At 36.7% G+C, this 21841-nt stretch overlaps 1 protein-coding gene across 1 annotated transcript; it reads left to right on the top strand.

The window, feature by feature from the left end:
- Positions 1–4875: 4875 nt before the first annotated feature.
- Riok2 (RIO kinase 2) lies at positions 4876–21653 on the top strand. Its single transcript, XM_076926538.1, has 10 exons — positions 4876–5033; positions 5804–5942; positions 6757–6873; positions 9135–9310; positions 11407–11495; positions 12673–12864; positions 13357–13449; positions 14735–15256; positions 17454–17550; positions 21131–21653. Exons 1-10 carry the CDS (start codon positions 4968–4970, stop codon positions 21293–21295), a joined length of 1656 nt encoding a protein of 551 aa, XP_076782653.1. The 5' UTR covers positions 4876–4967; the 3' UTR covers positions 21296–21653.
- Positions 21654–21841: the final 188 nt, after the last annotated feature.

Raw genomic sequence — 21841 nt, 5'->3', positions numbered from 1 at the left:
AGTACATTGTCACTGTCTTAAGAAACACCAGAAGAGGGCATTGGATCCCATTAAAGATGGCTGTGAACCACCATGTGGTTGCTGGGAATTGAACTTGGGACTTCTGGAAGAGCAGTCAGTGCTCTTAACTGCTGAGCCATCTCCCCAGCCCCTACCGTAACTGTAACTTTCATACACTGCCTTAGACTACTGTTGTCAGCTGCATGGTTGAAGCTGGTTAAGCCTACCTACAGTTAGAATGAAAATGAGGAAATCCTATGCTCAATTTTTTTAAATGCAAGATTCATGCCATGTTTTAGAATTTATATGGATTATGCACTTAATAAAAACTTAAGTATAAAACCCAGAACTTACTCTAATAAGACTGGAAAAGACAGTCACTGGTTCAGGGAACCTGTGTCCAGCTGGCAATGAGTAGCTGTTATTGAAAGTAAGAAAAACAAAATAATCAGTATTTGGGATAATTAGCAGATTCTGCCAACAATCATAAATTAGTTCAAAATTTAAATGAATATTAAAAATGTTTAACATGAAATGTCATCTTATGAATGTACTTTTCATTAGTATATATTCATTGCACAAAAATAGTGACTTTTACAAGGAAATTTTCACACATGCCTTTTATGTATGTTAATTACATTCATTGCTTATTACTCTCTCTTGTCTCTCTTCCCTTCTGTGTTCTTCCCCAACAGCTCCTTCTACTCTTACAAGGTACCTGAAGAGAAAAACTCCCAAGAGGCCTGAGTAAGCAGAATGGAGTCTTCATTAACCACCAGTCCCAAGCAGATTGATAGGAAGCAACCCTGACTTCCATTTGGTTTAAGTTTTTAAGGGTAAAAAAAAAACACAATTGTAATGTATATGGAAAGCAAACATCGTTTGCAGAAGCTATTTACAAAAGTGGAGAAGTAACGGTTATATGGTCCAGCAGTTAACCTTTAGCTCAAGGTCATATTGTATAGGACTGGACCAGACACCAGTTTAACTTAGGAATTTAGGGCTAGTACAGAGACCAGTTTTACCCAGGATAGTTTCAACACTTAATGTATTCTTAGGAATACTTTCATGAGATGGAATAACTATAGTTCCGTAGGCCACTACACTACTTCCATGATCTTTTAAAACCCAGATTCAGCATAAGTTATGTTTTTCTTCCTGAATCTGGCTTGTTTTGTTAATGTGGTGATTAACTCCAGTTCCACTCATTTTCAGCAAATGTCATGGTTTCATTCACCTTTGTGGGTTAGTAATATTCCATTGTGTAGCTATCACATTGTTCTGTATCCTCTGATCCATAGTAGAAACGTAAACTTGCCGGCAACTTTAAAAAGCAATATAGAAGTTCCTTAGAAGACTAAAAATAAAATATGATATGAATTACAAGGGTAGAAAGCTGTCCAAAGCAGCCCTGGCAGCAAAGCCCAAATGGTTTTAATTTATTCACAAACTGAACAAGCAGTTGTTTCAGTGACTTTACAAGACATACAAAACATACCTCTTACACCACCAGTAATATTTGTAATAATATTTGTAGTGAAAGATCTAAAAATGGTCAACAAGAAGCTATGTTTTGATGAACTATGTTTTGATGAACTCTAAAAGCTTTTGTTACATACAGGCATATGTTATATTTGCTTCTGTAAATCAAATCATCACAACAAGAACTAAGAGTGACAGCCATACATCAATTAATGCCAACCTTTGACTTCCTTGGCAAGCATATCCCAGGTTCAGAAATGAGTTAGCAGTTTGGGGGTGGCAGAGGGAGGTTAACAGTGACATAGGAAATCCCCTTAACTGTTTTAAAAAGCCGATTCCAACATGTTTAGGTGTCCTTTGTCTACAGAAGCTTAACAAAGCTGAAAATTTGAAGAGAACTAATAATTGCAATCACTGAAGACCTGTGTGAAAGGGTAAGTCATACTCATATAAGAAAAGTCATATAAACCTGTCTCAGAAATAGGGGCTTCTGAAAACTAGCATGAAACATTCTCAAGCCTAAAATTGTTGCTAAATTGAGAAGACTGCTTAGACATGGGTTTAAGCTAATAGAAAGCCTTTATTAGTTGGCCAGTAACTACACTGAGATTTGAGGGTGCAGTGTAGCACTGAGCCTTTCTCAGGATGAACTTTTAAGCGTGCTCGTGTGCACACACGCGCACACACACACACACACACGTTTTGATTTGAAATACTTTAGTTAAAAAGAACAGTTAGCCAGAAGTGAAACTATAAGACCTAAAAAGCAAAGTTAGTACCTTTTGATATTTTCCCAGAACTATATGGACTTTGATGGATCAGGCCTTTGTTTTCGTGTTGGCAGGTGGTGCTGTCTAGCTGCTGAGTTTTACAGCCTGAATGGTACTTCCATCATGGAGTCAGTTGTGCTAAGTTCTGGGGGCTTACTAAGGTCTGGGGCCCTGTTACAAAATTTTCTAAAGCATGTTAGAGTTCCAGCAGATATTTTGAAGTATTTATAAACTTGTCTGTGGGGAAAACTGTAATATTTGGAGCTTTGCCATGATGACTGCCTTTCATTAAATGTAGCTAGAACCTATTTTAGGAATTGAAAGTGTAAAAAGTATTTTTGAACCAGTTGAATAAAATAAAAATAAAATCTGTTTCCTTTTCTTTCTTGTTTCCTTTGGGGGGTGGGTTAGCTTTTGGAGACAGGTTTTCTCAGTGGGGCCCTGACTGTCCCAGAACTGTCTCTATAGACCAGGCTGGCCTGGAACTCAAGAGATGTGCCTACCTTTGCCTCTCAAGTTCTGGGATTAAAGGCATGTGCCACACCGATCAGCTAAAAGATTGTTCATAGATGTCTGAGGGAGTTGCATAAGAACAAATAGACATGATTACAAACTGATTCCAAAGGATGATACAGATTGTTAAATACACTGAATTCCAGACTGAAGAAGTTAGAGCTTTAGACACCCACGATCCTTACTTTATGAGAAGCAACATGTGTATGTATGAGCTTGACTACCATGGAAAAGTCTGGGAAAAGAAAATTCAACATCCTGAGTCCTTGGCTTTTCTGTTACATCCAGTGGTTTTTTTTTTTAAACACATCTCCTTCCAATAAGTTTTCGTTTTAAAACTTGGAATGACTTTCCCCAGGACCTAGCAAAAAATCTGGTATCTACAGTTGAAAACTGGTGAATGAAGAATAGGCTGTTTAAGTCAGCAGTTCTCAACCTGTGGGTCCAGACCCCTTTGTTAAGCCTCCATCTCCAAAAATATTTACATTTCGAATCATAACAGTAGCAAAATTACAGTTATGAAGCAACAAAAACTAATTTTATTGTTGGGGTCACCATAAGAACTATATTAAAGGATCACAGCACTTAGGAAGGTTGAGAGCCACTGGTTTAAGTCAACATTAAGTGTGGTAAGAAAGGAAGACTGAGTTTGAATCCTTTACTCATAAACGACTTAATTACTAAAAAAAAAAAAATTTACTTAAAAACCCCACAACATTGAAAAGATGAGAAATCTGGATTCTGATTACCCCGATATTCCAGAACCCACTCAATTAGTGGTAGCTCTCTGGAGGGAGCAATGCTGAGACGAAGCAGACAATCAAAGCTTCTTCAACCTTTTTGTTTTTACATTTTCTAATGTTAATGTAGAAAGAAAAATTCCATTAAGCGGTTAAGTCCCAATTGAAGCTTGGACTCCTGTATTCAAGAATACAAGACCCCAAAGGCAGGAGCACAGAGATGACAAAGAATGTTCTTTTGTTTTGATTCCATGATTTTAAAGTACCAACAAGTTTAGCTGGAAAGACATCAGACACTACAGCCTGCTGTCTGCCCCATGCTTCATGAAAGAGGATGGAGCAACATACTCAGCACCGCTCTCCTAAAGGAGGTAATGAATACATTGTTTCTTGGAAATCCGAAGGAGTGGAGCATGGAAAGAACGCGAAAGTATCTCAATCCCAACCTTAACGTAAAGTTTGCACATAGTACCTCAAATGATAATAATAATGATAATAATAATACACTATTTGTTGCCAATCTCTCAAGGATAAAGCAGATCATTATACTGGACACTAATATATTGAACCCAAGCTTAACCTAAGAGCAGACCAGAGAAGATCTGCAGCTTAAAGGGCTGAAATATAAATAATTCGTGAAATGAGAAACACAGATACTGAATGTCACATGAGTCATACTGTTGTTACTATGCCGCTGCTGTCGGGATGAAGGTACGGTATAAACGTCTTTGTCTTGGGGACATTCTCTTGGTTACCAGTAAGTACGCATTGCAAAGAGCTGTAAATCCAGTATGGAAAACTCCCATAAAGCCTCCCAAATGCTGCTGGACCCCAGAAATATCGAAGCGCGCGCCTTCTTTGGAAGCCGGCACTGTATAGTCCAGACAGCAGCTCCGCCTACCCGGGCCTGAGATCAAACTCCCCGGCCTGCGGGTCAGCCCCTAACCCGGTCCTCCTCCGTCGGACAGGCGTGGGAAGGCCGAGAGACCGCGCATGGCGCTCTATGACCATCCTTCCAGTGGCTTTGCTGACCTAGGGTCTCCCTTGCTCATTTCCTCGCTGACTTCACAGTACACAGAAACTGCACTAAGAGCAGAGGAAGCTCGGAAGGGATAAAACACGCCTCTCTCGTGACGTAAGCACTGATGTATGCGGAAGCCCGGTCTTATTTCGGATCAGGTCCTAGCAGCTCTGAAAACTAACGTGGCACATTACGTAAAACATTTGCAACTTGCCAAGTCAGTCACATGTAAAAATAGTTATTTAACGTCTGAAAAATCACTTCTGCCTGACTTTTAGCTACTAAGATCAGAAAATATAGCATTTTCCAGTGCCAGTCGATCACGTGTTCTTACCTAGCGATAAGCACAGAGCGCGTGCGCAGGCAGACGCGGAGCGCCTGCGAGATTACCCAGCGACTTTGCGTCCTCCCAGGGAGCGTCCGTGTTGGAACTGAGCAAGCATGGGGAAGGTAAATGTGGCCAAGTTAAGGTACATGAGCCGCGATGACTTCAGAGTTCTGACTGCGGTAAGGAATACACCTTTCTTGCATATCCATTCCGTGACGTCCCCTTCCTAAGGTCGCTGGGAGCTGAGTGTGTGCTCTGGTCTGTGATTGTTTGCCGAGGCTGGGATCTGGTTGAAGGGCACCAAGGTCTGACTTCCATAAAGCTTTGTGGAAAAAGAACTATCTTTTCCTAAACATGGTTCTTCCTTTCAGCTTCTTTTGCTGCTGCTTCTAATTCTCCAGGGATAAAAATTCTCCCCAGTAGTTACCAAAATTCATGCCTAAATAGTGTGCTTTCTCATTGATGCTTAATATCTGGAATATCTGTAGATTTTTAAGACAGGTGTTTAAGTGTTAAGCATTTTAATATCAGCCATTTGTCGTTAACTTTTCAAGAACTGAGTTTTTACTCTGGAAGTTGAGAGGCAGTATCACCATTAACTGTATTTATCAAGAATGAATTTAACATGGTGGAGACAAGAATGACTATTGTAGAATTATAGTCATATGTTGCCTTAACCTTTTTCTTTTGCCATAGGACATGTGTTCAGCAATAACCCCCTAAGATCATACTGTCTAGTGACAAAATAGCTATGCTAAGTGCCCATTACTACTGTGTAGCCCACACTTGCTTCACAGTTCCTTTCTCACGATTGATGTCTGTTAGGCTACACAGCTGTAGCCAGAGAGCCACTTAGTTGGGAGGGTTTCAAGAACCTAATTTCTTAGCAAGATTTTAATAGACAAGGCTTTGTGTTACCTACGCATCATAATGATTCCTTTAATTTCAGGTTGAAATGGGCATGAAAAACCATGAGATTGTTCCCTGCAGTTTGATTGCTTCTATAGCCAGCCTGAAACACGGTGGCTGTAATAAAATTTTAAGAGAATTGGTGAAACATAAACTTATAGCGTGGGAACGTACTAAAAGTAAGTATTTTATGTAGCATTTATCAGTCTTTAGCTAATTGGCTTTCTGTAGAGCTGACCTTCAAAGGGCTGCCTGATTAGGCAGCCAAGAACTGACAGAGTCTTCTGCCATTGAAATTGGTCAAAACAATCACAGAGTCCACTCAAATCAAAAAGGGCAGCAAAAGTGTCAAGAGTGTGTTGCAGAACAAATCAGATAGTCATACAGTTACCACCACCTTTAGAAAATTCAGCCTGTCACAGGACTCTGAATGTTGTTGCTTCTCATGCCATCTGTGATGAGGATTGAAGGTTTGAAAACCTGTCGCAGGTGGTGGTGGCGGCGCAAGCACGCCTTTAATCCCAGCACTTGGGAGGCAGAGGCAGGCAGATTTCTGAGTTCGAGGCCAGCCTGGTCTACAAAGTGAGTTCCAGGACAGCCAGGACTACACAGAGAAACCCTGTCTCGAAAAAACCAAAAAAAAAAGAAAAGAAAAGAAAAGAAAACCTGTCGCAGATCTTTTATAAATATAAGGTAGTTACTAGAAAAAGTAAAGGGAATAATGATTATATACAAAAACAGGCATAAATTCATTGTCAGTTCAATATAAAACACTTTGAACTTAAATACTTTTAGTTTAAATGCGTATCTTGTCACAGACCTTCAAACCGGTATCCATACATGAATCACACTGTAATAGAGAAGAAACTGCAAATTTACAAGTCTAGGTAAATCAGTTTCTCTAGCTAATACTTCACAACTTAAATGCTTACATTGTGTTAATATGTCTTGTTGCTACAGTACAAATAATACTCTGACCTAATTTTTGTCTAGCTGTCCAGGGCTATCGGCTGACAAATGCTGGCTATGATTACCTAGCTCTGAAAACACTGTCTTCTAGACAGGTAGTTGAGTCTGTTGGAAACCAGATGGGTGTTGGCAAAGAGTCAGGTACGTACTAAGAGTATTGTTGAAAGCATTGTCTTTGCTTAAGTTTTTATTTTACTTTTAAGAAAGGATTTCTCTTTCATTTTGTTTCATAGTCCAATAAAAACGGGAAGTCAGAAACTTGGTTGTAAGCAATACAGATTAGGAACATAGTTTGCTATCTTTATTAAGAGTAATTTAGTAAGTTATAATTAACCTCCATAAGTCCATCACTATCATTTCAGATGGTAAATACCAAGAAATAATTTTCATCTGTGGCTTTGTTTTTTTTTTGGGGGGGGGGGTGTTTTGTTTGTTGTTTGTTTGTTTTTCTTCCACTTTGGATTAACTCAGGGTTCACAAATAGTAACATATGCTTTGCCACTCAGCTACACTTTGGGCCCTAATTTTCTTCTGATATTTTAAATCTTTGGTGAATATTATATTTGTTCTCTATTTTATATGTGATAAGTTATACATTTGTAGTAATTAAAAACGACATACCAAAAGGAGATGGTAAATAGCAGTGCCACAGGCACATTTTTCTGTCACAGCAACACAGAGCTAAAAGCATTTTTTAAATATCATTTAAAAAGGAAGTAAGAAATAAGAGATAGGAGATGATTCTTTTTCAACTTGTCACCTGGAATAGATGATTCTTTTTGAACCATAGCCTCCTTTGTACAGTTTTTATCCTGTGCAATTTTTCCTATCTAATTGACATTGTTTAAAACTGAGGAACCATGATTAAACTTGGAAATAAGATCATTGTCAAAACTGCCCCCCAAAGGTCCCTGTGGACTTTGACATGGTTTGAGTGCCTTCTGTGTTTATATCTAAGTTACGGTATGCACCATGCTCAGCAGCTGGAGTCAGGGAGAGCGTGTGCATGTGAAAATGAATATGAGTATAAACACAGTAGAATATTTCTTTTGGGAAACCTAACTTTCCTGTTAATTGCTTTTTCACATTCAGTCATTTGAACTTAAAATTATGAATTAGTTCATTGTAATTAGTTATTGTAAATACCTCAATTATATGAAAACCAAGTCGATCCTATAGCTAAGATTATATCTTATTTAATCTGAGAAATTTTCTGTATAAATACAACTACAGTTGCATGTAATCAGGATTATTTTTGTGTTCATGTGATTGTAACCAAGAGTGAAAGTAAGCATTACTTAGGATTTTATACTTTAATTTTTGTCTGCTTTTCACTCTTGCTGATACCTGCTCAGTGGCTGTTTGTTTCATAATTGCACAGTGTTTTGGTGGGTGGGTGGGTACTTTTCAGTTGATTTTTTACCAGTTTCTGAGCAGTAATGATTTGAGTTTCATTCATTCTTTTTTTCTTTTTCTTTTTTTTTTTTCCCCCGAGACAGAGTTTCTCTGTGTAGTCCTGGCTGTCCTGGAACTCACTCTGTAGACCAAGGTGGCCTCAAGCTCAGAAATCCGCCTGCCTCTGCCTCCCAAGTGCTGGGATTAAAGGCGTGCACCACCACCGCCTGGCGAGTTTCATTCATTCTTATTGTCAGTAGTAATGGAAGTCCCTATTTTTAGATATATACATTACAATTTAGTGCTTCAGTGTGGAAATTTTTTAGCAGTTTATTCAATAATGGTAAAAATATATAAATTTTAATATTACCAAGTTTTAAAATGTATACTGATTTACGATATATAGTCTGTTAGTAAGGTATGATAGCCTGTTTTTAATAGAAATATAATTAAGATTTCTTAAAATACATATAATTGTTCTAAATGTCAGCATTACAAATAACTTACTTTGACAGTTGGCAAACTACTTATGAGGAGATTTACTTACAGGGTTATATTCTAATGCATTGGTCCTCAAAGCAGTTGAATTGAACATGTTGAAATAGAAGGTATTAAATTAGTTGATCATGAACTTAGGATGTAATGTCATAATAGAACAGTAACCTGCTATGTACAAGGCCTGTGTTAGATCCCTAGCACAGGGAATATTCAGGGCAAATCACTTTTTTAACTAGAAATCTTCCTCAATGAATTAATGCTTAGTTTGACATAATGATAAATGTAAACATTGAGCTTCTTTGAAAGCAGAAGTACCCACTGGCTAAGTACCTCTCTGCTTTTATTGACAGTTAGAAAATGAACAAATTCTGGGTTGTCATTTAGGATATGAAGTGTTTTGCCAGAGAATAACTACCAGTAGCAAAGATACTAGATACAGATGAAGTTAGAACTATTTAACCAATTGTAGCAAAAGTATCCTAACAAAGCTTTTACAATTTTTGCTTTAGATATTTACATTGTTGCAAATGAAGAAGGGCAGCAATTTGCAATGAAGCTCCACAGACTGGGAAGAACCTCCTTTCGAAATCTGAAAAACAAGCGTGATTACCATAAGCACAGGCACAATGTCTCTTGGCTTTATTTATCTCGTCTTTCTGCCATGAAGGAGTTTGCCTATATGAAGGTATTTTTTAATGATTTTACGTTTCTAAGAAAAAGAAAAAAGAAAAAAAAAAACGAAAAAAGAAGAAGAAAAAGATAGCCAGTTTTAGCCAAACATTGTAAAGATCTTAATGACAAGTATCTCTGACCCCAAACTCAGTCCCTACAATCAACTTAAACTTTTTTGATTATGCTTTTTTCCCATTGGCTTCCTCTTAATGAAGACATTTATTGTTATGCAAATTTATGAGTGACTCTGAATATCCTTTTTATTAAAAATGTTATCTGGAAATCTTGGTGTTTCCCAACTAAATTTAACAAAATAACATAGTTATGTCTAGTAGTATTTGTTAATTCTACTTCATTGTGTTAGAATTTACTTTATTATTTTTAGTGTATGTGTGTAAACAACTTGCAGGATTCACTTATCTCCTTCCACTGGGGGTTTCTGGGATGGAATACAAGTCATTAGGTGCCTTTACCCATTGGCCATTATGGGTTTTAGTTTGAATGAATAGTTTATTTAATCTGGTCCTTAAATTGTTACTAGTCGTAGGAAATTTCCTAAAGCAGTATAAATAAGTAATTCTGATATTATATATTATATTATTTTCTTTTATACTATAAGGAAACATCTTGGCATAAATCATTAGGTGTTCCCTCCAAACTGTAGTGGGTACTTTTTAAGTGATCCCGTGGAAGGTACAGAGAGAACCTGGTTGCAAATAAGTACTCTCCTTGAATGCATTGATGTTTTCCCAAGATGAAAAGAGTAAGATAAAGATTAAGCTGTGATTTGAGAGTTGCACTATCACATAAAGTCTAGACCAGTGGTTCTCAGTCTTCTTAGACTGAAACCCTTTAATACAATTCCTCATGTTTTGGTGACCTCTTCCCCAACCCATTAAATTATTTTTATTGCTTCTTTATAACTTCGTAGTAATTTTGTTACTGTAAATGTAAATATCTGTTTTTCAATGATCTTAGGCAACTCCTGTAAAAGGCCCATTTGACCCCTAAAGAGATTGCAGCCCACAGGTTAAGCGTCACAGTTGGAGGCAACCATTCATAATCTTTAAGATTATATTATGCTGTTCTGCTGCCGACACATGTTGTTGTACAACACTTTAAAAAAAAAATAAACATTTCTAGAAAGTAGAGAGTATTTCAATTCCTATCCACAAAAGGTGATGGTTAGGTTGAAAGCTTTTAAAATTAAGTACTGTGGTAATGCAAGGTAAAGGAGTGAGTAGCAATGCACTAGCCAGTCTAGACCACTTTAAAGTGAGGGAGAGAACAGACACAAAGAACAGTTACAGGTTAAGGTTAAACTAAAGAAGAAGATAGTATGAACTGAATGGGAGTTTAGTGGATTCATAAAGATGGATATGATTTGACTTTAAGAAAGGGACTTTGCAGAAGATAAGTATTGATCAAGGCCTGAATGGATGTGAGCCCTATAGTATAGGTGGTACTGAAGTGGCTGTCCTGGCTATACTTTTGGTACTTTTGGTATTGTACTAGACAGTTGAATTAAAGAGAATTTTGAAAACTGGTCCACAAAAATACAAAAGTAACTCAGACTGAAATAAAATATCTGCATCCATTGTAGATACTTTTAAATTATGCATTGACGTAGACAGCATCTGGTCTGATACTGGTCTGTCTGGCTTAGACTGTCACATGTATCATACAATGTAATATGAAGAACAGCATCAGTGATTTACAGACTAAAGTGCCTGACCTTCAAGATAACTTACTTCTTATGCCAGGAAACGTAAATCAAAATTTGTTACTACACCATTGTAAGCACATATCAACAAGTGACAGACTTAGAAATGTAGAAAGGAAATATCCTAAGGAACTATAAGATTTTCTTTTTAGCATTCATTTTTGTGACTTGATGTACATAATACATAGTAATTGTATGTTTTAAGGAATAAAGTTAATTCAAAGAAACTTAAATTATTTATATGTATAGCTAATTCTTACAGTAAGTTAACCATGCATCAAATACCCTTAAGTAGACTAAATTTTGTAAAGCCTTGTTTTAGGAAGATACATTCTTTTGTTCTTTTAAAAACACTCTTTTATTAGCTTCTCATATTTTTGTTTTAGGCATTATATGAGAGGAAATTTCCAGTTCCAAAGCCAATTGATTACAATCGCCATGCAGTGATCATGGAGCTTATCAATGGCTATCCCCTGTAAGTATTTATTAAGCTTCAAAGCACAGTTCCTAGTAAATGAATTTAAGGTTCATGTTTTTTAAGTACAACATTCAATTGGAATGTTGCTTCTTAAAGGTTAGAAATTAAAGAGGTATAGAAAACTTTGGAAACCCAGTTTCATCCAGTTTGTAATCTCTGCCATTTTTTCATTGATTTGTTTGGTATTTATGAAGAATTTGTTGCGTACCAAACACCTCAAGTCCAGCAGTGGGAAAAAAAAAAAAAAAAAAAACAGTTCCTCCTGCCCTCAGACTAAACAGCACATATCTAGTATATCAATAAGTGCTGTTGATAAAGGTCAGTGAAGAGGGTAGAGGTAGGAGATTCCTATTTAATATAAGATAGTTGGGAAAGTGCCACTCACAAGGTGAAATCTTAGGAAACTAGCTAGGGCAGTAGTCCAGGTAAAGGAAGTGTATTGATCCTTGGGTGCTCACAGCCATGGAACAAACCAGTATTTAGAGCAGAGGTACTTAAGTGGGCTGGGGCCAGAGGAAGGGGAGCTGTGTACAGTGAGAGCTGGTAAGTAACAAGGGAAGTTAAGTTAGGAAAATGAGAGCCATCCAGGCAAGAGATGGCAATAGCTCTGATCACAGAGACAGTCAGAGGGGTGAGGAAGGTGCTCAGATTCTCAATTCCAGGCAACAACATAGTTACTTAGATTGCGTTTGGATGTTAAAGAAGTGGGAAATCGTCCATAGTGAGGATTTTGACCTCGGTGATGAGCAGCGGGGAAAGAAAATCTGAAAAGTGTCATCCCTGATAATTCACAGAAGAAAGAATTTCAAGGAGAGGAAAGAAGTCAACTGACTAGAAATGGAAATGACTAAGAATTTAGATTTACAGCATAGAAGAAATTAAGTCTTGAACTATTTTGTTTAAATGAGGTGGAAGGAAGTCTGTTAAAAGTGGATCATTGAAAGTAGAAGGAATGAAATTAGAAAAGCATAGGGGAAAAAAGGTGAGCTGTAAGGAAGATGTGAGAAAGGACATAGTAGTGGGAAGCAGACAGGATTGGAACAGCGTTTGACCTTTTAGTAGTTAGGACAAGTACTTGTGATGAGAATGAGGAGGAAACTGGCAAGATCGGGAATGGAAATGACACACTCGTTAAAATGCTGACCATGTCCACATAACCTATTCATACTTTCAGGTGTCAGATACATCATGTTGAAGACCCTGCATCACTATATAACGAAGCTATGGAACTGATAGTCAAACTGGGAAATCATGGTCTAATTCATGGCGATTTCAATGAATTCAATCTCATGTTGGATAACGATGACCACATCACCATGATTGATTTCCCACAGATGGTGTCCACTTCCCACCAGAATGCTGAATGGTATATGCTAAAACTGAGTCCAGTTGTAGATGTGTTTGTATGTCATAGAATCACTTTGTATTTATATTTTTCCAGTTTTTTATTTGGATCAGTAAATGATTTCAATCATGGAGATTTGTTTTTCGATTAAAGGATTTCTAACTACTAGAATTTTTCCTGTAAGAAAATCTTTAAAATAGAATTTTTAAAAGAAAAAATATACTTAGATACAATTTTAAACCTAATCATTATGCTAGTCCTGTGTTCTGGAACTGACTGTCCACCTATCTTATTTATACATAAACTGCAAAGTAAATACCACTAAAGGAATTTGGACTTAACACTCAAATCAAGCTTTCATAGCCAGGGAGCCATTTATTCAAATAGCACTTTAAGAAGTCTGATTTTAAAACCAAAGCTTGTTCATACATAGAAAGAATATGTGTCCTGTATAGAAGTAAATAAATGAACACTAAATAGAAAAGAATTTAAAATGAATGTTTACTTTTACAGGTATTTTGACAGAGATGTTAAATGCATTCGAGAGTTCTTCATGAAACGTTTTAGCTATGAAAGTGAGCTCTACCCAACCTTCAGTGATATCAGGTCTGCAGTACTGCTTATAACGATAAAGCCCTTCAATAGATTACTTGCTTAACTCTAAAGTAAATGTCCAGATAATGTATGTCTGAGTACTCTGTGAATATATGGTACATGCTGGAGGAAGGCATCAGATCACATTACAGATGGTTGTGAGCCACTGTGTAGTTGCTGGGAATGAACTGAGGACCTCTGGAAGAGCATCCAGTGCTCTTAACCATTGAGCCATCTCTCTAGACCTTACAATTGTACTTTTGGATGTTGAATTTATTTTCTTATTTTGCATGCTGTATCAGATGTTCACAACCCATTTTTAAGAAATCAAGTGTCAAATATTAGTGACATTGGTAGTTTTCTTTTTTTTTCTTTTTCTTTTTTTAAGTTTTTGTGTTTTATTACATGTATTTCTGTGTCTTAATTAGGGTTTCAATTGATGTATAAAACTCTGTGACCAAAAGCAGCTAGTGGGAAAGAGTTTATTTGATTCACAGGTTACAGACCATCATCCAGGGAAGCTTAGTCAGGAACTCAGGACAGGTACCTGGAGGCAGGAACTGAAGGGAAAGCCATGGAGTTCTTCTTGGCGTGCTCTCTCATGGCTTGCTCAGTTTTGTTTCTTAAACCTTCCAGGAGGTGGCACTACGCACAATGAGCTGGGCTTTCCCACATCAATCACAAATCAAGAAAGTGCCAGCAGGCTTGCTTATCGGCCAGTGTGGTGGGGACATTTTCTTAATTGAGGTTCTTCCTTCCCATATGAGTCTAGCCTGCATTAAGTTGACAAAACACTAACTAGCACACTGCATAAGTGCATAGAAGTGTGAGTGCCAACAGAGGCTTGGAGATAGTCCACTGGAGTTGGTAGTCGTGAGCCAACCAGGGTAGGTGCTAGGAACAAAACCCCCCTCCACTAGAAAACTAGCATATGCTAGGCCATGTCTCCAGCCTTATGTTTTTCTCTTATTTATATTATATATTTTTTGAGTTAATCTTTATTGGTTTTATATGCTTTTAAGATATTTCCTGTTTTGAGTTTTATTGCTGCATACTTTAAACAGCAATCTTTAGCCCTTTTTTGAAAGTTAATTTACTAAGTTAATAGGAATCATTAGTGTGTTGTTTTTATTTTAGTCTTCAGTTCTCATCTTTTATATTTCCATAGTTATTTAAATAACGTGTATAAGATTAAAGTATGGAAAGCAGACTGAACTACTTCACATTTATTAGAGTAGTGCTATTCATCCCAGATATCTTTTTTCTGTTATTTAATGCTGATACCTTTGTTTCCTAGGAGGGAAGATTCTCTTGATGTGGAGGTCTCTGCCAGTGGTTATACAAAGGAGATGCAAGCAGATGATGAGCTGCTGCATCCAGTAGGTCCAGATGATAAAATTACCGAAACAGAAGAAGAATCTGATTTCTCATTTTCTGATGAAGAAATGTTAGAAAAAGCCAAAGTTTGGAAGTCAGAATTGGAAAATGAACCAAACCCAGTAAATGAGTCAGGCGGCTCCTGTTGCTGCTCATTTGCAGACAGCAAACAAATACAGGAAGAGAGTTTACCAGAGCAGAGTGCTGATGTGTCCAGTTTTGAAGTGACTAAATTAAGTCAAGCTGTAGAAGAAATGGAAAGGCAGGTTCTTACCCACAGGTCTGTTACTGAGTTTTCTGAAGAGAGCGATATAATTGAAAATGATACCAGGGAAGATGGCCAGCCAGGTCAGAGAAGCCCTGCTGGCTCTGAGGAGTGTGACGATGAACTCCCCCATCTGATTTCCCTGTCGTCATTGAACAAGGAGTTCAGGCCTTTCAGGTATACAGTTTTGTTTGCTTTTTACCTTTAATCTTGAGATCTTTGATTCTATAAAGGGAGGATATTTGAAGGAAAAAAAAACCAACATACTGTGACATTGTGTCATGCCATAATCATGTGTAACAAAGTTAATTTTATTATATTGAAACAAATTTATCTTTTCAATTAACCTGATTCCCAACACTCTATTGACTAAATTTCACAGAATGCTACCTTAAACTAAGACTCAATGAATTAATGCAGGTTTCTTAGTAAATAGGTCTGTTTTTAGACAGGGTAAGTTGTTGTTTCATTGATACATTTAATGTATGTTTAAACTATGAAGAGGCGTGTAAGCATGTAAGACATGCAGTAAACGTTATTTCTATGTTAATTTTCATTAACATGTTCTATGTTAATTATTGTTACAGAGCATGTTTCCTAGAGCTTTGGGGCTTCTGTCATTTTATTTTCTCATGTGCATGTAACAACCCACATAATAGTATTATGTTTTAACTTTGTTCATTTGTTTCTTTGTTGTCTTGAAAGTGTTAAGCTCAAATTAGCAAACAACCTAAAGCCTAATTTTTAGGTTTGGAATAGTTTATCCAGAAACAAACAATAGTTTATTGCAATAGGTATTTTTTTTTATTTCAAAACATTAATACAACAAAACTAGATCAGTAGAGTATTGTTAAGCATTTTCCAGTGTATGTTCAGGGATGGATCCCTTATTCCTTTTGAATTACTTTATTAAATTTTAAGAGTATAATGGCTTAAGTAATTTTTAAGGAAAGAAAATCGTTGTCTCCTTATATCGTGATCCCAACTGATACTTTTCAAAACCTTGAGAAACATTTTTTAAAAGTTTCACATCACCTGGCATCTATAACCTTAACATTACCAAAGAAGGAATGCTTCTTTCTGTGCTCTCAGAAGCCACTAAAAAGATAATTAAGAAGCTAAGAACCTGGCTCTCTGTGTCTGCTCTGCTGTCTTCTGCCTTATCACTGCAGGTTTATGTATGACTGAGGTAGAAATTTCCTTACCATTGTTTTTTCAATAACCGGAAGTGGTTTTGTTCCTCTGGGTTCTCATCCTATTCTTAGTGCACAATGGAGCCCATGGCAAGTAAGAAGCTCTGTATTAGCCCCTCTCTTCTTCATATCCACCATTTCCTAGACTACCTCCAGTACCTGTTTCCTACACCATGTGATCACCTTGTGTTCCTGCTACCACTAAATTTTCCAGTGTTCACTGGACCATCTTTCCAGTGTCACTGATTATAGTGTCCAGATCCCATAGTTTCTTCCTCCATAGTTGTCATAACCAATTCCAGAATTCCTGCTCTGATTGCCATATTCGGTTTGTTTTCATAACCAGGGACAGCTCCAAAATTACCAAATCCTCTTCCAAACCAGTTATATCTATGCATCTTAAAGACACCTTTATCTTTGCAGTCACTTGCTACCAAGCTTGACCCAAGTTCAAGTCCCAGGACCCATATGGTGGAAGGAAAGAACTGACTCTAACAAATCGTTCTCTGATTTCCACGTGCATGTTGTGGCATGTCCCATCTACACAGAAAGATAAATATAATTTTTTTTTAAAATAGATGTTTTAGAAAAATACTGGCTATAAAAAGTTAATGTTTTCTGGGATTTGTGTACATGTTTATATTAAAATATTGAGCACTTAAAAATCATATTCATGATGATAGTATTTATTCTGACTAACAGTGCCGTTTCAGAGAACTGTCTCTGGCTGGGCATAGTGGTATGTACTGGAAATCCTTGTAGTAGCACTGGGGGGGTTAGAGGCCTGAGGTAGGAGGATCAGCCTTGGATACAAATGAGACCCTGTCTCAGAAAGAGAATGAGAATATTAAATCTGTACTATGTATGCTTTTGTTCAGAATGTGGCAAGAAAGATATAAAGAGTATAAGAAATAGATTTTTATGGTTTAGTGAAAAACACAAATGAAATGGATACATTTCAGTTACAAAACATTCTATTTGGAAAGTTTAATGGTGACATTGTATCAGAACATGCTATGAATGTTAAAATATAGTGGACTGAGTTGTAGGTAGTTTCACTTTTGTTTTTATAAATATAATTCTGAGGCATTTCATCTTTGCTTCACTGCAAAAAATACACATTAATTTTACATTATAAAAATTAACTAGATAACTTGTTTCTTAAATTTTATTTATTCTAGAGATGAAGACAGTATGAGTAGTGTTACTCAGCATAGAACAAGAACATTGAGTGTTACATCTGCAGGCAGTGCCCTGAGCTGTTCAACAATCCCTCCAGTAAGTATTACACATGTGCCAGCTGGTAGGGCCAGAGCTGTGGACACAAGGACCTTGGGTACTGTGAGGATTTCAGGTCATTTAGATAGTTGGGTCTCATATGTTAACGATATAAAATGATCAGCACATAGAAGTTTTAGAGACAAGAGGGTTCAGCTGGAATGAGCAAAGCTTCCAGGAATAAGGCAGCATATAAATTAATTTGAATTTTAGAGATAAAGTGTCAATGTATTTTGTATCCAGATGGGATTTTGTAGTTTCCATGTGATTCAGTCTTTGATTTTTAATAAGGAAGGTTATATGACTTTGCATAAACGTAGCAGTATGGCTGAAATGTAGAGGTATGTCACCGTCACTACTATCAAACTTTTGTTGGTCCCTTGGGCACTTAGCATTTGTATCCTAACAGTTTACAAAGGGATATTTTCTAGACAGGACAGTGAGCAAAATATTCTAGCCCCAACTGAGGTTCTGGCATGTAAGCCAGCCTTTGTTCTGACCTACCCAAAAGGGAGAATCAGTGTGGAGATCATCATGCCCCAAAAAGCGACACACACCCCCACACCCCCCACACCCCACACCCCACACCCCCGTGGCCTGTGGAGGAGTGTTTCTCTAACTCCATGCACATGTAGATTATGGAGATAGATCTCATTCATATCTGACATTTGGAAAGAGCAAGGATTTACAAGTCATTATCTCTCAGGAATTAAGCAAAATTATGTTGGGTTTGCTTAGTTTCCTGATTCTCTGGCAGTCAACAGAAGCCACTATGTAAGTTTACAACCCACTCACCTACCTCACTTCAGGATGATGCATTGTTTTGAAGACTACTGTTTAATTGTGCTTCCTACAAAAAATTTTTTTTGTCTGACACTAAGAAAGTAAACTTGACAATAGCCATGCAGCAAAGTAGTAATTTATCAAATTTTCCATACATTAAAGCCAATTTTGTTGTGTTGGTTTCTTTTCTTGTGTTTAAGTAAAATTGTGTGTTATTAAAGCTAGTTTTTTGAGATAATTTTCTCATAGTGAACAATGAAGGAAATGGTTTAGAAGGGAAGAAATGAGAAAGTGAAATGGCTATATACAAAGTAAACTCAAAAGATAAATGACTTTGTTTTTCTAAGCTTATTAAAATTCAGATGTTATTAGTGAGTTAGAATGTTTTGTTTTGGATAGGATGAAATACTATAATATTAAATGAGAACTATCCAGAATGAGATTGTATCCCCAGTGCACACATAAAAACCAGAGGAGGTGATATGTCTGTAACTCAGTACAAACAAGTGGAGACCAGAGAGTTCTGGAGCTTGCTGACCAGGTAGTCAAATCAGTGAGCTCCAGGTTCAGTGAAAGACCCTGTCTCAAAACAAACAAGATGGGCTGTGCTAGAGAAAGACAGCATACATTAACCTCTGGCTTCAGCACACACATGTACACACGTGTTTGCACACAAAGAATAAAGTAAAAAATAGTTGATGGTAGTTTATATTACAGTTCTGAGGCTTTTCAGAAACATTTAAGATTTGCCATACCAGTAATGGTGTAATTCTCAAAACGTAGTTGTTTTCACAGTTTCTTTCTAAGGGTTGGATAATTTACTTGATTTTACTTTTTTTGTTGTTGTTGTTGTTGTTTTTGTTGTTGTTGTTGTTTGTTTGTTTTTTGGGGGTGTTGTTGTTGTTGTTGTTGTTGTTGTTGTTGTTTTGAGACAGGGTTTCTCTGTATAGCCTGGGCTGTCCTGGAACTCACTCTGTAGACCAGGCTGGCCTTGAACTCACAAATCCGCCTGCGTCTGCCTCCCAAGTGCTGGGATTAAAGGTGTGTGCCACCACCACCCGGCTTGATTTTCTAAATATAAAATTGAAATCTGTGAAGCATATATTATATTAAAAGATAAAGTCTTCATTATAGATATCTCACAGTTCGTAATAACCCTTTTGTTTTTCGCTTTTATACTCTTTGTTCTTACTGGGATTTATTTGACCCCCTTTCTTTAATTTCGCAGTATCAAAACAAAATTAAATAGGAGTTAATATTATGTGTTGTTTTAGCACTTTACTCTTTACCAGGCAGAGGCTATCTTAGAAGTGTGTTGTGGTTTCAGTCTTCAAGTTTTTGTCTTGAGCTTTGTGAATTGTATATGAGCCTGTATCCTAAAGAGGGAATAAGACCTTCAGCCTAAGTCCATTAACAAAGATTCCTGTGCAGACAAGGCTGGACTTGAACTTTTTTAATTGAAAATAACTTTTTTCATAGAATATATTCTGATCACAGTTTCCCTTCACCCCTCCTTCCTGGCTCGCCTCCTTTCGTTCACTCTTGCTCCTCATGCCTCTGCCCCTCAACTGCTAGGATTGCAAGATGTACACCAACTTCTCTTGATATTTTTCTCATACTGTTTCTTTTCTATTTTGTCAACGTGACAGGAGAGAACTGTTTGTTACTTCAATGGACTTGGTGGTGATGGTTTTGGAGTTTGTACAAAGACAAAAGGGCTTAAATTAAATTCCTTGAAATTATAATCATAAAATCTGTTTCCTCTTTAGTTCCTTTATTATTTCTATGTATTGGCTATTATGCTAAACATAAACTTTTAATACAATAGTCATTTATAAATTCTGTTCTTGAAAACATATAACAGGACTAATTAATTGTTGCCTTTTAATAAATATACATGTGGCTAGATCTAATGGGAGAACATTTTTTACTTTTAACAACAAATAATGGTTTTCATTCATTTTTATATACTTGCTAAAATAGCACATAGTATTTTACTTCATGTTGTACCCAAGTTTTTCTTAACACACACAAAAAAATTATCTTGTAGGATTTGTGAATTGTTAGGAATTAGGCTATAGAGAAGCAAAAGCTCCTTATGAACTGAATTTTTCAAAAAAAAAGTTTTTAAACTTCTCAGTCATGTGATTTGTACTTATGACATTTATGGTTGTTAACTATGAGACATTGTTCTGCATCTCTAAAAAACCCTGTGAAGTCTTCTCGTGAGTGACTGCCATCCTCAGTCCTCTTTTGTATCCCAAGCACCACAAACAAGGTGCTGTTTCGTAATTCTAGCATTTGGAAGGGAAGGAAGGAACTAGAAGATCGAGGTTATCTGACTACATTCCAGTTTAAGGCCAGCCTGGGCACCCAGGCCACATGAGAGTTTACCTCGTTCATGAATAAATGAATGAATGATCAATTGATCAATCGATCGAATGAACAAGTAAAGAAATAACTGATTACAAAATCATGTCCTTTATCAAGAAAGAAGTTTTCATCTTGGTTTTTCCCCCTCAGTGTTCATGATGGTCACTAGGTGGCACTCTGGTTTGTAATTTCAGCTGACCACTTTTGCTGCATAATCTGTATTTCTGCAAATAATATAAATTTATAAATTTTACAGCAGCTTCTCCTGGTTTATCTACTAGTTCATATAGTGTCATTAGGATTTTAAAAATTCATCTTCAACATATAAATTTAAAAAATACTAGCAGTGTAAATCTTTGTTTTAATGATTTCTGCTCCTTATCAAGATGGTTAGTAATGATACTAATTTACAAAATCTTTCTAGGAACTGGTGAAACAGAAGGTGAAGCGTCAGCTGACGAGGCAGCAGAAGGCGGCTGCCAGACGCCGGCTGCAGAAAGGAGAAGCCAATGTCTTTACCAAGCAGCGGAGGGAAAACATGCAGAATATTAAATCGAGTTTGGAAGCAGCCAGCTTTTGGGGAGACTAATAAATTTGTGATATGTATATTTGTTTAGATACTATAATTCTATTTTTAGCTACTACATTGGTCTTTTTGGGGCCAGGCCAGTATTTATGGAAATAAACCCTTTTTAGACTCATGGTTTCCAAAGACTAATTAATAGTAATTCTGCTAAGCACTCTTTTTTTTTTTTTTTAAGTTTTTCCAATAACTGATTTAAATCTAAAATAACTTGTAAAAAAAATCTTCATTAACAGTAATTGCAAAACATTGACATAATTTTTACTTTATTGTGATGTATGGGCTCTGCCTTAAACAGGTAGATAGATGACTTGTCTCAGATCCTGGGTTGACATGTAATAAATAATAGAACAACTTAATGCAATCTCTAATTCTCTCTTTCTCCTTCAGTCGTTCACTGTTGGGTTTTTACTACATTGGTGAGTTGGTTTTAGGATTACATCAGATAGTACACAATTATTTGGCCTCTTGTTTCTTTAGACTTCTGAGGTAGAGATAAATCAGTAATGGGTAGTTAGGCATCCTTCAATCTCATTGATGCTGTTCTCATTG

This window comes from Arvicanthis niloticus, chromosome 28, assembly GCF_011762505.2.
Source record: "Arvicanthis niloticus isolate mArvNil1 chromosome 28, mArvNil1.pat.X, whole genome shotgun sequence".
Lineage (NCBI taxonomy): Eukaryota > Metazoa > Chordata > Mammalia > Rodentia > Muridae > Arvicanthis > Arvicanthis niloticus.
This window is presented reverse-complemented; position numbering and strand designations above follow the sequence as displayed.